This window comes from Acanthaster planci, linkage group LG14 (assembly GCF_054643075.1).
Source record: "Acanthaster planci isolate LZ-2023a linkage group LG14, COTS_SCS, whole genome shotgun sequence".
Lineage (NCBI taxonomy): Eukaryota > Metazoa > Echinodermata > Asteroidea > Valvatida > Acanthasteridae > Acanthaster > Acanthaster planci.
The window spans coordinates 291607-307777 of record NC_141790.1 but is presented as its reverse complement, the minus strand read 5'-3'; the positions used below and the strand labels follow the sequence as shown (position 1 = coordinate 307777).

Sequence of the window (16171 nt, the reverse complement as noted above, 5' to 3'; positions counted from 1 at the left end):
TTAACAGTTCTTTTAAATACAAATGTACATTTTTATTCAGTGATGTACCGAGCGGGTATGTGCACACACATTAGAAAGTACTTGGAGGCAAACACTTCAAACAAAAACAGGCACTAGTTCCTCATATTAATGCAGAGAACTGTGATCTACCTCTTCTACCTTTTAACCCCACATCCTGGTCTGGTCCCCAGAGGTCAAGTCAACATTACAAGCCTAACGAAAAGGACCAGATCCCCCAACAGGACTTAAAGCCGTATCTGAATTACTTGACTGCAGCTTGAAATTATATACGCATGAGCATCATGGTAGTGGCTACAGTCAATTTCCATAGAGCTGTGTGTGATTTTAAGCCACAGCCACGACAAGTGGATAAAGCCCTTTATTGCTGCATTTGAATCCCAAGGCAGAGACACCAGGGGCTTCTGTGGGGAAAGCTGGCTGGCATATTCCATTGCAATTTCACAGAACTGCTCAGCAAAAATCTGGCGGGAACCAGTCATGATAAATATACTAATCTGTCCATGACATTTTGGCTGATAACCTACTTTTGCTAAGCAAACTGTTTCATTTGCTGTAAGCAAACTAGACCCATAGTAAGCTCTACGGCAATTGTATGTTCTATTGATCTAAATGTACAACAATGAACTAAAACAAAAAGAACCATAAACACCTTGTCACAGAGTTTCAGGTAAACTGCTGTGTGCCATGCACATGATAAAAATGGACACAAAGACAGTACCGTTACGTACAGTGATTTGGGCCGGCACTGAGTTTTCTGCCCAACACTGTTACTTATAACTTGCAAATGATTGCCTCATTGTGAACTACACCAAATTAATGGCTCAAATCAACAACAGAAGTTCTAGAAGTACATTTGACAAAGGGACACGCATAACTGTCTGCTGAAATAATTAACAGGATAACACTGTTATGTGCACACCGTACGGTTAGATTTGGAGCACCAAACGAATACCAGTCCTACTCTTGCCCCCCCCCCTGAAAGAAGCTGATGGCATTGGATCGTTTTACATCAGGCTGTGCTGTATCCAACAAAGAAATCTCCTAAACTTAAATTAACAAATGATATGGTCATCTTCTGTGGGCAATGGATGTTGTTTTGCTCAGGCTGATTTACCACGACACCGATTTGTTAAACTGAAAGACAACCATTTTAATTTCTGAAATACAACTACCACGAGAAACAAAGGTATCTGATAACTCTGAATTTCTTTCAAAACGCCTGTAATGTGTAATTTCTGGCACTTCCAACTAGAGCAACTGTCCCACAGACATCATTTTATGATTGAAACAAGAAACACCGTCAGAGACAAAACACACAGAAATGCCTGCATAATAAAATTGTGCCGCTCTATATTTGGCATTAACAGTTTGTGTCAGATACACGTAAATCATTAAACACTTTCTCATGATTTTTTTTTAAATTTTTTAGCAGCAGTGGAACACGAGTTTACACAAACATGAGACACAGAATGACAATTCCTCAGAATAGCATCCTTCAGAGCTCAAACTAGAGTCTAAGTGAAGGAAGTGAAGTTTTCGTCCAATCCCCACTGCCTGGGCAATCCCTTAATGGACTACAGTTAGAAAGATATGTCACTGCAGTAAAGTGTCTTGCCTAGGGACAAACCCAGGATCTCTTCCATGTGACTACAAGTGAGCCACGTAAAAAAGTGACACCAGGGTGAGCTGCTAAACTAGCTTGTCTAATTTACTTCTCTTGAATGATGCCAATACCACAGAGAGAAAAAAATCACACACACTCAGAACTCTCCATATCTGTTCCACCACTGTAGCTACAAAGGTATGTAAAATTGGAACTTGTGCCCTGTACTATTTATTGAAAAAAAGTGCACAACTGTGGCATGTGCATTTTCAAAAAGTTTTGATTTAGATATGAATCATCTAAAACCATTACCACAACATATGTATGGAACTTTAATAGTGCATAAAACAAACTCCAAGTACTAAATTTGTTTTCTACCTATTACCTATAACAACAATTGAACAGCCATATATTATGAATTATTTCTTTTATCGTCACAGACATTTTCAATTTGTAATGTCATGTAATGCATTGTAGATTAAACAGAAACAGGTTGACCAACGGGGAGGGGGGTGTTAAAATGGGAATTCTGTACAATAAATAATATAAAAACTACTAAAAATAAAAAAAATCTATTTTCAAAAGGCTGCTGTTTATTGTTTTTCAGGAACAGAACTAGCATCGCAGTATTCTTGATGATATTCCACGCCTGGTGCATGGCATAGTGTTAGACACAGAGGATGAAGCAAAAGCAACCAGTAAATTAAAAGCAGGAGCAGGGAAGTCTGTGCGTTAATATGTTGTGTTAATAAAAAAAAATAGCAACAATATTACGTAGGTTATACATGTACTTACAATACAGTAAAATGCATTTTAACAAATACATTATATACACATAGGCATTATGTTTGCAACTATTCTCCAACGCTTCCCATTGTATAATAACTACCCTCTTTTTGGTAGATGGAATGGTCCATGTCTGTGTTTGTCCAATCAGGCTTGAGAATACTTTAATGCCTGTGGATGCATGATCTTTCATAGGGTGAGGTTAAAGTCTGTGTAGTTGGCGAATCGCTCCATTTACTGTTATATATATATATATGAATGAAGTGTGCTATTCACTAACAATTACAGAAACCGTGTGCTGCAAAATGATTTAGCAGGATAAACCAGTATGTATCCTTGCATTAAATTAAATGCTGTTCTTTAAATCTGGTCAACAGGACACACCAACCAGTGAATGATAATGGCTCCTTCAAAGGAAAGACTGCCCTCTATGGACTGCACAGAACGGATAGCGCATACATCTACTGACCAACGGAGTACCTTAGCATACTTGAACCACTAAAAAGCAAATACAGCCATTCTACATCAAGATACACTGATTTCCAAATTACCTCTCTGCCTGGCAGAAGATCAATATACAAAGACTTTTAACAAAAATAGAAACTTTATTATAATTGTTATTATCATTATTATAACAGTTCTGTTCTGCCATAAAAATACTTTTTTTTTTAAAGCAAACAGTATACTTATAGTATAAAGACAAAAATATATACATGCATAGAAAGTCTGCACTTTGAAATCTACATGCCACTTTTACAAAATGCCACAGTTGACAAACTAATACGTGTGCTTACATGTTTGAAACCATGACGGAACCAATTGAACTATGCATTTAAATGACTGCGGGAGAATTTTGGTTTTGAGAGATGTGCAGTTTTCTGGAGAAATCAACCACGTAAAGTGCTCCCACTATTTCCAAACCTTTCCCTGATTTTCTCACCCTTCCTTTCCCAAACGGCATTGGGCATGGACCCCAACGTTTGTCTTGTTTGGGTTTTTTTTTCTGGACACTGCTCTTTTGCCACAGGTCGCAGGGGCGGGGGTAAGTGAAGACAAACTCCACTGACAACAAGGTTGGGCCCCAGAGGGCTGGAACAGACGAGACAAAAGTGTTGCTCCGTTCATCAATCCTTGTTCAAGATTTCCAGTGAATCAGACGTCCAACTTTAGTTCTCTCGCTTGCAGTGGGTCACTTCTCTGAAGTCTACCAAAATGGCAACGCATGACAGCTGTGCCCAAATCAAAATCTTTCTGTGTCCCTTCAAGTATTATAAACATTGGCATTTATAAAAATGAGTTAGTGAACTTTGAAACGAAAAAAAGGAAGGTGGCTTAATGCCTATGCCACATACATGACACAAGCAAACAGAGAGACACAAGGAGGGCAGAGATCCTGGGAGCACCGGGTGCTCCACTGCCCGTCTGCTTGCCGCCCTCGTCTTTCTTCCCTGGGGTGGTGCTTTCGGGGACCTCCCCTCTCCCTTCTTCCTCCAAGCTGGGCCTGGCCGTGGTGGCTCGGACGGGGGGCCTCTGGGTGCTGGCTTTCCCCCGGGTAGGCCGGAAGGGGAATTGGCTGGGGGTGGGGGACCCGTCGGTGGGTGTTTTGGCTCCATCTCCATGGCTTCTGTCATCGCCCTCCCCTAAGGGGGTGGTGGCATCAAAGTGGAAGTCCGTTTCCTCCGCGGTGGTTTCTGTTTGGAGAGAGGGGAAAAAAGTCGTGAGGACATCCTGAATAACTAAGCAAGGATGTGGACCTTGGAAAGGTTTTTCTTTTTCAGTTTTTACTACAGTGACTAGCAAACCAACTTAGAAGCAATCTCCAGACAGGACAGCTCTGGTGTTGTTTCAGCTAGTTATTCCAAAGTGCAAGCCAATGACCTGCAATGCCCTAGCGGTTTCCACAGATATGTCACTGTGCGGTGTATACTGAAGTCTTGTGTGAGGGCTGATTTCATGGAGTTGCCGGGTACACAAATTTCACTAAGCCGGGAAAAGATCAGCTTAGCTTTTGGTTGCCAACCAAAATGCTGTGAGTGGTATGGAGCCCATGTCTGGCCTTCTGCTGCTTTCTGCTAAGCATGTGAAGTTTCCAAGGAAACATTACTGCTCAGAACTCAAAGTTATATGACACACCAACATGCTACACCTACACAAATTTCTAATTCGAATTTCTTGGTTCACCCCCCAGGATTTATTAAACAACCCACTGCATAAATGATAGAATGTAAGAAATGACTTGTTTACATTTCACTTTATAGACAACTTTTTTACACGTCCAATGGAACTCAATTCTGATGGTGTTACTGACGGGGAAACAACTCTTGTCATGCATAGTTTTTCTTTTGTTATCTGAAATCGAAGCTAGTTCCTTCCTGTGTTGTCCAGCCGTTAGTCATAACAATAACACTGTCTGGGATCTTATCGGCATTTTCTCATTGCTGACCAACAATCAACCAAAAACCTGTCCTCGACTTCCATCTGAAAATGATCACTTAGCACTGTGAATGTTTCAGAAAAAAATTTTTTTTCTTCTAGGGGCTTTAGATATTGGGGGGGAGGGAGGGATGTTGAGGACTTGTGTCAGAAGAAGGCCTTCTTGAAATTGTAACCATACTGTTACACGCAACTCTGGCAGCGACTGCCATCTTGGGGCATACACAGCTGCAGAGTTTTTGCCAATATCTCTTGGCTGCTGGCAGTGGCACTGATACCGGGCACGCGTATCACTTGAGGACTTGATTACGATCGCGTAACCTGACATCTGCCGATGAGACTCAAAGTGAATGAACAAAGCGTGAACTGCTGAACATGGCTGACATGCTGCCCCAAGCTACGTGCACCAGTGAAGATTTCTCTGATGTTTTTTCCCAAACTAAGAAACCCCCCCCCAAAACCCAGCTTTTGTTCACTGCGTGAGTTCACTATGACAGTGCGTGATTTCTGATCGTGATCCAGACAGATTTGATTTTGTTGCGGTTTCATCATAAGAACTAATTGTCTGCTTGTGGTTGTCTGTGTATAGCAGAAAACAATGCATGAAATATGCATGTCCTTCCGGTAGCCGTCACAAGGTCAGTTCAAATGGTCTACCCAAACTTCTCAGTCATTTCCTGGAAAAACAAAACGAGGAATTATCCCCCCCCAACAAAACAGACCGAGAAAGAGACAAAGAGAACTACTTGCACTTAATGACAATACAAGTTTGATACATTTGATCACAGTCCATTCTTCAATCTTGTTTTTCCTTCTTTTAGGCAAGAGAAGCTGTTCTTTTTTTTTCCTTTTGTTTGTTACTCCTGTCAGCTTGTCGATGTGAGGCTGACCTGGTAAAAGAGGACGAAGGGAAGACCAGAAAGGAAGAAGGACACACCGACAGCTAGAATCGAAACCACAGCCATATCTGAAAACTACTAAAAAAAGGTTTTGGTTTTGTTATTTCAATTCCCTAAAAAAAACCTATGTTTTCAGCCAAACGGGTACCTGGGGGTCTTTTGCACTTTCCAAATGTCGATATAATGCGTATATGAAAAAAAAAATTATAACCAAAAAAAAAATCAACAAATTCGAACAATTTTCAATTCAAGATCAATTTGGAATATCAATTTTAAAAAGTTGTCCAAGTCCCTGCAGAAAACCCTTAGTAAATTCCCAATCTATTCACAAGCCCATCAGGACAGTGAGTGAACCAATAACCTCGAGACACATTATGACGGGGGACTTCTGAAAAAGCTGGTGAGATGGGCAACTCACCCTCGGTGGTGGTGGTGAACACCATGTCAGTGTGATTGCCACCGGTCTCCGTCCTTGTTGAGTCTCCCGACCCACTGATGCAGTCTTCATCATCGACGCCATAGCAACCACTGCCGCTGCCACTCCCGCTGAACTCACCATTGTCGGGTCCTCTGTTCTTGCCCTGCAGCTTCAATCGGATGGCCTGGGGAGGGGGGGGAGGGAGGGAGGGAAGAGGAGACAGTGCCCACGAGGGGATTAAAATCAATTTACTGTCTGCTCACCTTTGAGATGCCCTTTGGCAGTTATTACATTTTGGTTAGAGGAAAACCTAATCTGCCAAAGACCCTCTGGCAGGACGTGCTGAAGTCTGTAGAAAGCACCCGAGAGGCGTCCGCACGGGAGCTCAGCTTGGCACACAAATTCCAAGGAAAACTAACATTAGCGTGGACACCGAAAGCTGTGGGAATCGAAATCTGGGTCATACATTGTGGATATCTGAGTCAAGCCAAATTCATTTGTGAATACCCCATCAGTGTAAAGACCCAGTTCTCCTCACATCAAGTGAATAAAGCCTGGGCTGCCAACGCTTCGTGTCATGAATTTTCCTCTCACACAGATACAGGTGCAAAACTTGTAGTTGGAGAGACAAGAGTATACACCCGCGGACCGGGACCCAATTTCACGGTGCTGCTTAGCACACGATTTCACGCCAACAGAGGCTCCACGCATTTCATGGAGACCATAAGCAGTAAAGCACAGCCAAATGCATGCTAACTTTGGTGGAAAAATGTGCATAAACGTAGTGATGTAACAACAGAAATCCCTACACTCGCGCAACCTTCAGCACAACCATGCAAAACACCGCCATGAAATAGTGCTTGAGGTCAGCAACTTTGTCTAAGTTAGCACAACTTTTCTGCTAATTGTTTAGCAGCCAAGGTCTCCGCAGTTTTTCCTTGTACATATACAAACCATCTGAAAATGTCGAGGAAAGTTTCAAGTCCAAACAGCTGGAGTGAAAGAGGCGACAAGCCAGGGGATCCTAACTAGCACAGTAAAACCAGACAGTATTGGACTCACATGTGTGATGGCTTCTAGCTTGTCCATGAGAGCAAAGGCTTGGAGCAATTCAAACTCTCGCCCCGTCCACGACACTTCTGGATTGCGCATTTGCGCACCCAGGCCATTCTGGACCGGTGCCATGGAGTACCTGCACATGACAAAATGAGACAAGAGAAGAATTATGGACAGTTTGAAGATGCTAGGGTGAGGAGCTTAGACTGCGTCCAAATGGATACCACTGAAAATATCGTGTATGTGGTGGCTAACAGCTAAAGCCAGTGCCCACGGATTCATGTGTAACTCATAGCCACAGCCGCTCCATTCCGACTCAGCCATTCTGTGAATATTGCACACAACTGAAAGTACACACCAGTAATTTGGCAAAAACCGTAACCTCTTCACGTGGGCAATCGGCTGCATGGCGCCAACAGTGCTCGACTGGCGATCCTGCCCTTCTTTGTGGGGACTGGTGAGAGGGTACTTGTGAACAAAAAGGGATCGGAGATTGGAGAGAAGGGCTCGTGAAAACTAATGGATTCTGCTCTGGGTACACTGACAGTTACATGTCATTATGCAAATCAACTAGAGTAAAGGCTTAAATGGCCGACTCTGGTTATTAAACAAAGGACCAAGTGCAGCTCAAGAATGGTGGTACAATAAAGGTACGAAAGTTTTAAGTCACAAGTTGGCCAAAGAGGCTTCGACATCAGTCAAATTCAAGTTACGTCAAAAAGACTCTTGTATGTTCTACAAAGACCACAAACAAGTGTACTATGTTGAAGCAATCAAAATAACGGTAGAACCTCTCATCAAAAAGGACATGTTGGATGATTTTGAAACACCTCACACCATTTTACAAAAGAAGAAGTCGGTCAATGCAAACAGGAAGAATTATGTAAGATGCAATCGCTGCTCACAAAAGAGATGACTTCCTTTCAATTCCTTGCAAAACTCACAACTGCGGTGGGCACAGCAGACTTCTTATCATACCGTAAATCACCATGGACATGCAAAACCCAGCACTGTGACTCCAAAGAAAAGTTGCCTAATCCCCTCAGCCTACAAAGTGTGAAATATTGCTGCAAGCTGTGCTCGTTTGTCACACCGAAACAAAAATGGGGAAAAGGGGGGGGGGTTCACCGGGGTCTTACACCTGACATTGTGCCTCTTTTCACTCTGATCAGCAGGTGCAAGGCCATAACGCCCTCAGGGAAATGAGAAAATGGCCAGGTTTTTTTTTTGTCACTTGCCGTCTTTATGTCACGATCTCCCTTGCCTTGTGGGTGTACTTTTTCAGAGAGGTGGAATGTGAAAATAATGAATTGTTCAATTGTTGTTTGATTTATGCGATAATATCAATCCCGGTTAGGACGGTAGTTTGCTCCCCAAACTAGATTTCTAAATATTTACAAACACAGGACAACATTTAAAGGATTGTTCTCAGTGAAGCTCAAGACAAAACTTGGACCAGACAGCATAGAATGATTCATATCACGTTACTATGGCATCTAAGACATACTTGAAATCTGATGTAGTAATGAAGAAATCGCTTTAAGGAGCAAATATGCATTTAAACATGTTAAACATTTAAACAGCTGTGCAATGTAATGTCCAATTGCAGAGTTTTAAAAGAGGTATGAAAAGTGAAGCATTCAATAGAAGATCAGTCTCCCAGAGTAAGGCCACATCCGAATTACTTAGCTATGGCGTGAAATTACACACGACTCTAAGGAAACTGTCCGTGACCACTACCATAGACCCGCGTGTATGTTCAGGCTACAGCCAAGTATTAAACTCAGACAGGGTCTAGGGTTAATACCGGGTGCGTATATGGCCGACTTGTATGACAATCTAGGCCAGCTGTTAAAATTTTAAAATGCCATTTAAATCCATCAGGTGTGGAAAAAGGGAAAGAGGAGAGTTCGCCCACCCCTTAAAAAAATAGAGCCCTTCCCCTCCTCCCACTGGTTCCTACACCACACCTACATCAGTCTTATCCCCTGACCCACCCTATCTCACTGTGAAGTGTTCCACTGAAGGGTACAGTCCACTAATTCAAACCCCATTGAAAACAGTGTAAAATCAGCACTGTTCAGGGCCCAATAACATGCACGCCAACGTCCCTGAGATTTCTGAACACAAATGAAATTCTTGTCTGGTCACTAATCTTTCAATTTCTTTTCAATTTGTTGTGGGTTAACCAATTACATTTTTAATTATTCCCACAAAACAAAATCACCCCCCCAAAAAGTGATTTTTCCGAAGTCTGATTGCAGCCATTTTTAAGTGGCAACCCTCAACTTTCTCGGGCACTTAGGACCATTTTTCAACCGAAGTTTTTAGCCATTCTGCTCTCATATGAAAGCTCAAAGACCCAGGGAGTTGATCCTTGCGAGGATTTACACAATCTCACCATTTTGGGGGCCAAACAATCTCCTTTTTCAAAAGACACTGATAGGGGGCACTTTTAATGTTAATCAGCTGGCCAGAAACTCTCACTTGAATTAGTGGTCAGCACCCTGAAACACCAGCCAAAACTCACACCCCCCCCCATCCCAGTCCTACTCCTTTCCAAGTGGGTGACATCAGTCTGCTGCTCCCCAGAAAAAGTAACACAAATATCCCTCCTAATCCATGAATCATCAGCTCGGCACACAAAACAGCCCCAGTTGCAAAAATGTTTGGGACAACCTAAGACCTCCAAAAACAATTCCTTTCCCCATCAAGGGCACACATGCGCCCTGTCTGCAGGTTTTTCCTCTTCCAAGCCAGCCGACAAAGGCTTTTTCTTTTTTGGTCATGGTGGTGGAATGTCGCAGGACCAGATAGGGCCTTCTCTTGACATTCCTCTCTTGTCACTAACTCATTACCGTGGCGATGAAGGATTGGCCACTAGGGGTTGATCCTACTGTTGAACCCTGTGCCAGCTGCCGCAAAGGGGCCCTATGAAAATACACTGTGCATGTAACTTAACCATGTGTTGTAAGGGGGGGGGGGAGGAGCCATGTACATGTGTACAGTGAGGGGGTTGTAAAAAAGTTTGCTGGCTGGTTGAGGATATTTAGGACCACAACACATTTGTCTTGGATTGGAGAAAGAGCAACTCCAAAGGTGGTGAAAAAAATGGGCAATACAGTTTAATATACTCACGTGGTATCTAAGTAATAAGGTAGGCCCTATATGTAAAGTGGCACTGTGACCTCTGAATAAATAGTAACAGTGCGATAAAAATATGGACCAATTCTGCAGGTTTTTCAAAAACTGTCCATGTTTGTACCATTGGTGGCACCATGCAGAAGTGCTTTTTTAATTGCACACCACCATGGAAACAAAAACCGTCATGACCTCGCAGGACCCCCTGGTTCCATGGGTATTTTTTCGTACAAAGGCCTGCACACCTGAGCTACACGGCCTAGCCTGACACTTTTTTTCGGAATAAAATAACAACATAAAGACATTCAAAACATCTGTCCTTCACTCTGAACTTAGCAAGTTGTATTTATCAACCGGTCTTGGTCTTGTTCATCGCCTTGTTCACCAGCGCTGGCCCCATTGTAAGCCTGATCAGGATCCCATTGGCGCTCTGGTGGCACGATGGGTTCGAAGCGGTTAGGCTTTGCACCTCCACTTCGTACTCTTTGTGTCCTTGGGTTCTCCTTGCTCTGGTGAGCCGATGTTATCCGAAGTAGAACCGCTGTCTGACGAGTTCATCACTTCTTCATAAATACTATGCTCCTCCCGCCAGTTGACAGTTTCGGGTCATTTGCTTTCAGCCATTTTTGGGGGGGGGGAGAATATCTCAGGCCTTCCGGCTACCATAGGGCAAGCTTTGGACAGTGTAACTGTAACCACACACATGTCTCTACAAGATACTACATGTAATTATGTGCATTGCAGAGCCGTTTCCACAGTGCTACGTGGACTAAAGCCTGGAAAAGCCGTATTCAGGAGATGTAAATGAAGCGATGACAACACACTCCTTTCAAGAAAGCTAGCCATGGTGCTCGGCAGAAGTGGGTCTCAAAAGTGATTCTTTTAAACCAAAAATATTGCTGAATTCGGGTTTGTGTGGCATAGATGTCTAAAATGGGATCCAAGTAAACATACTATGGCCAGATTTCTTATTTTCTTCCACCGTTGGGGCTGCTCTTTAAAAATACGTCCTAGGTCTGTGGTCCAATTTCCGAAAGGCCCCCAAACTGGATCAAAATATGAAAAAGATATTCCTAGTGTGTACATGCACATGTGAACGAGAATGCATGGCCATTGCAAAAACCAATTTAAAATAAGTTGGTTATGAAAGAATGTTAAATACATCACCTTACATCTAGAATTTGATTGCCTACGGTGAAAGGCTGTGCAGTATACACTGTGTGCCCAATGACGCAATGTACACAAACGTTCATCCCTTTTCGAACATTCTGGACTTTATTCAAGTCGATGAGGTGAGTGAGTGTCAAGGAAAAATCCCTGAGGCGTACGTGCATGCACTTTTATGGAAGTTACATGTAATTAGACAGAGAATGTATCAGCTCTCCCCCGTGAGAGAGACAGGGGAAGCATCTCGATACACTAGAGCCCCTCTCGCAAGAGAAACCAAAGATGTGGCTCCGTCGAGCACATTATAAAGTTTCTGCTTTGGGGTCGAATTTGCCCATGTTGAGGGACTCACGGGAATGTCCTTGTAACGTCCTTGTAACGCAGCTGGGAATGGACGTGCAAACACATTGTATGAAGGACGCTGCGGCTTCACTTTTGCCGTGTGCAAGCACTGGGCCCGCTGAGGGGTAGATCAATGCTAGCTGCATCTGGATCACACAAAACTGGGTTAATTTATAGCACCGACTTTGAGTTGGAATTGATGGCCATTTCACATTCACCAAGATTTCCCTTGCCAGATCATCTTCCCTGGGAAGAATGCAAAACCAACCTAAATACTCAAACACTGTCTGACCATAAGCAAAGAAGTATTTGAAACAGAAAAAAAATGTAATGAATAACACCCACAAATTAAAGCTTCAGAATTTCAGAACAGATTAAAAGGCCAAAAATTGCAAAGCTCCAAACATGCAGTACATGACGCCAGTATGCAGAAAGAATGAGAGGTGATGGGATGAAAGCGTTCAAAATTACAACTTTGAGAAGAGCTCCTCTGTCATGAAAGGAGAAAAAGAAACCACACTCCCCCAACCAAAACAAACCACAGTTCAGTTAGTGGCAGTTTCCGCCCAAAAGATGCAGATGCTCAAAAGTGTCCAGTGAACTTTCTATCCATAGAAATCAAGGGAAATGACACCCTTGGGCTTTACAGTGGCATCTGTGTTATATGTCCCAAGAGGCCTTAACTGCACTTCAATTTCTGACATCTCTTTCCTTGGACCCCGAGACAAAAAAACCTAGATGATCATGTTTCTCACACCCTGTGAAGAACTGCATGCTTTCTGACTCTGTCCTTATGAGTCAACTTTCAAACTACCTATGTTAAACACATGGCTCCCTGAATTTGAGTTTTGAAACATGAACGCAGGTGTGAACAAAAACCTGTCAACCAATTACTGTGTATACAGTAAATGTGATACCCTTGAAAACAAATAACTCTTAAATCAGAGCTGTGTGTTTTTCTTCTACATCCAACCTAATTGCACAAAATACTTAGGACATTGTTCTTTAATCTTGAAAGAAGACCTAGCCAGAAAAGGTAGCTATCGGTTGCGACATGGGACCTACTGTGTAAAACACTGGGCTAAATGGAGTACATTACTGGCCAATTACGGTCAAGGAACTTGGCACATTTCATCGACTATTTGACGAAGACCAGCTGGAAGAAAATGAGAGCGTGGGGGCTTTCGGGAATTTACTGGTAACGCTGATGCAAGAGGAATGCTGGGGCGCTCTCTTCTTGACTGGACCTCACTGCAGTTTGTCAGTGGAGGGTGGTTTGTTTGTGCTCCAACGACAGTCATCAATCACATCCATGTATCACCCACACAGGGGTTGGATGAGCCCAATCAGTAAGTGAACAGACATTCCCCTTCTGTGATGACCCAATCTGGATGTATGATAGGTACAGAGAAAACTGCAATCTACCATTTGCTATTGACAGTTTGGAGTTGAGGAAAAAAGATTCAACTGAAAATTGTTGTTCAATCAGCGTACATGAATTACAAAGGTTTTAAACTGAACAAGCTTTGAATTACAGCTTGCCTCAAACAGTTTCCACCATTCCAAGAGGAAAAAAAACCCTTTAAAATATCTGATTTTGACCCCTAAACATGAGAATGAAAACCCAAGTTGTCCAAGATTCCTGCGAAAGATTGACGGTCAATATAATTTACGTTAAGTAAAAACAATGTCCACACTGTTAATGAAGCAACTGGCACAGATGTACTGAAGCCTTTGCTGGTAGTAGTACATGCTTTAGTGTCGTCAAATTGGCTGGGTCCAAAATTCCAAATGGTAGGAGTGCATGTAGTGGTAGTTCATGGAGGTTTCATTGTGTCCTCCGGGCACCGACCGCTAATCCCCCTCTCTTAACCTCTGCTCACCACCCTGGTGTGTATTTGTCATCAGAAAGACATTAAGAGAACCCTCCTCCCTCCGTCCTTGCTCTGCAGTGGGATAATGTAGCTGGGATAAAGGGTGCCCGTGCACACAGAGTGGAAGGTGGTGTTGTTCCAGCTCATTCTAGATTGGAGTGACGCTACCAAGGTTAGCCTGCTGAAGATGGGCAAAGTTTCAGGGGGTTGGGGGTTTCTTAGTTTTTCAAACCTGGGGGGTCATTAGAATCCATGCAACAAAATGAGCTGTATTTAACAGGGCGAGAACAGAATAGAAATGGATGCTCCAATGGAAATTTCATTGTCTCATTCTGATGTTTGGGATGTTGCACCAATCACTGACAGATTAACTGAAGTTAAACATTCTTATTACAAGTACTGACACAAGTTTCATGGTATCACTATGTAACACATGCAAGTTATTGGAAAGGTCAATGTTCGCTGGTTTTGAGGTCCCAGACAAGACAGAGTTTGGCAGGCTGGAAGTGAGCGCACCACAACACTTCCACGCTTGGCTTGCTCCTGAATTCCTTTACGCTGAGTTTTCACTTTCGGGACCTCTCTGAAAAAATATATTTCTCACCTCGGCGAAGATCAACTTTCACCAATGACCACTATCAATTAGACATTTCTGTTAGCTGCTTGTCAACAGTGCCTGCTTACCCTTGTGTTGTACAAACATGGCCAAGTCTGTCATGAAAGACCTCTCTTTCTCCGGGAAAAAAAAAGTAAACACAAACTGCCTTCAAAAAAAAAAAAAAAAAAACAAGCGGTAAGCGACTCCCACTGCGGATTTAAGAATGCAAAAAACCGCTAACAAGAAGGCCAGGACAACAACCAAAGTGTAGTGTGTAACCGCCTGGCAATGATGCCTGCCCCAACAGTGAAAAACAAAACACAGAATGCTACCATCATGGCCAGAAAGTCATCGACCCTGAACTCTTTCGGGGCAACACAACCCGGAACTTATGGGGGGTGTGGACACGATACTCGAGACAGGGAGCAAAGCTCAAATCGTATATGCCGACACCAACAAAACTTAACTCCGGTGCCTTAGCACAACTTCATTTCACGTTGAACAGCACGATGTGTTGCGTTTGATAATCTTGTCAAAGTTATAAAAATAGAGAGGTTTGTTGGACCAAAGTTGCATTAAAATTTACATTAAAGAGCCAATTTAAAAAGTTTTGTAATAGCAAACTGAAAGTTAAGGCTATTTTTGAATTCTACATGTACATGTACTACCCATACAAATGCTCTACTAAAAGCAGTTTGTGATGAAAGCAGGGAGTAAATCACACATCTTAACAGGAACGCCTTGCAAAATTGTGTCGTACATAGACATTTGAAATCAGGAATTCCATTGCCATGTGATTGGTCTTGGATGGGGGGGGGTGGTTTGACCCAAATAATAAAGCTATGGCACTTCACCATCTGTTGCACAAGGCCATAATCTGGTCATTCACATCTCGGGACTATCAAGAACAGTCTCTGACTCCTGCTTCCACCATACATGGAGGTGTATACAAACAGGGATTAGGGGGGGGGGAGAGGAAGAAACAGTGCCAAAAAGGAAAGTGCGGTGAAAGTTTTGTCCCCAAATTACTTCTAGCCCATTTCACTCCCAATCTGGCATTTAGAGCCAGGGTGCTGCATTTGATCTTCATGCTGGACATGGAGGCCTGCTGTACACTGCCACAGTGGAGGATGATGTACCAGTAACAAGGGGATCTGGCTGACTTCGTCCTGGCGGTGAAATCGACAAAATGCAGGACGAGTCTGCTAGGGGGATGCGCATATTTTCTCTTTCGCTCTGCTCTGTCCTTTTTTTTTAATACCAGGACAGAAGCTTACCGCAAACTCTGTGCATTTTCCTGTTTCTGATAAAAATTTTGTGTTCCAACATGAATAACTGTCCCATGTTCCTCTCCGATTATTATTCAAACAAGATTTCTGGAATGTTTTAGAGAAGACAAGACAAAGAAGACGGATTGGGCCTGCAATTCAAGAACCCAACCAAACAGAAAAATGTCAATTGCTATTCGAGGATTCACGTTGAGTAATAAAACTGCCCATTGCAAGGTTAGCATCCTTTCAACCCCAGCCAAGTCCTTTGGGCATCCCACTGCCCAGTTCATTCACAGAGGATCAAATGCACAATACGCAATTGGCATGAAATTTGTTGATTTCTTTTTTACACATACCCACGAGTGCGCTGACTGGCGCACACCACACCTCAACACCAACAGCAACGGCCCCCTTGGGATGTCACATTCAGCTCTATGTGTCACGTGACATGTTTACTAGGTGATATGGCATTGGGCTCAGTATTTCATGTTGGCTTCCCATAAAATCCCCCCCCCTCCCTTGAAAACATTGTGTCGGTGATCTCCTTAAGCTCCTGTTTGTA

At 43.0% G+C, this 16171-nt stretch overlaps 1 protein-coding gene across 1 annotated transcript in view; it reads right to left on the bottom strand.

Annotated features, from left to right (window-relative positions):
- The window catches only part of LOC110977850 (glypican-5-like), a 47422-nt gene continuing 31251 nt past the window's right edge, over nucleotides 1–16171 (bottom strand). Inside the window, exons 6-8 of the mRNA XM_022232338.2 lie at nucleotides 7223–7352; nucleotides 6161–6344; nucleotides 1–4101 (exon numbers count right to left, since the gene is read on the bottom strand). Of these exons, the coding sequence (XP_022088030.2) occupies nucleotides 3743–4101; nucleotides 6161–6344; nucleotides 7223–7352 (673 nt within the window). The 3' untranslated portion in view covers nucleotides 1–3742. The remainder of the gene's footprint in view (nucleotides 4102–6160; nucleotides 6345–7222; nucleotides 7353–16171) is intronic.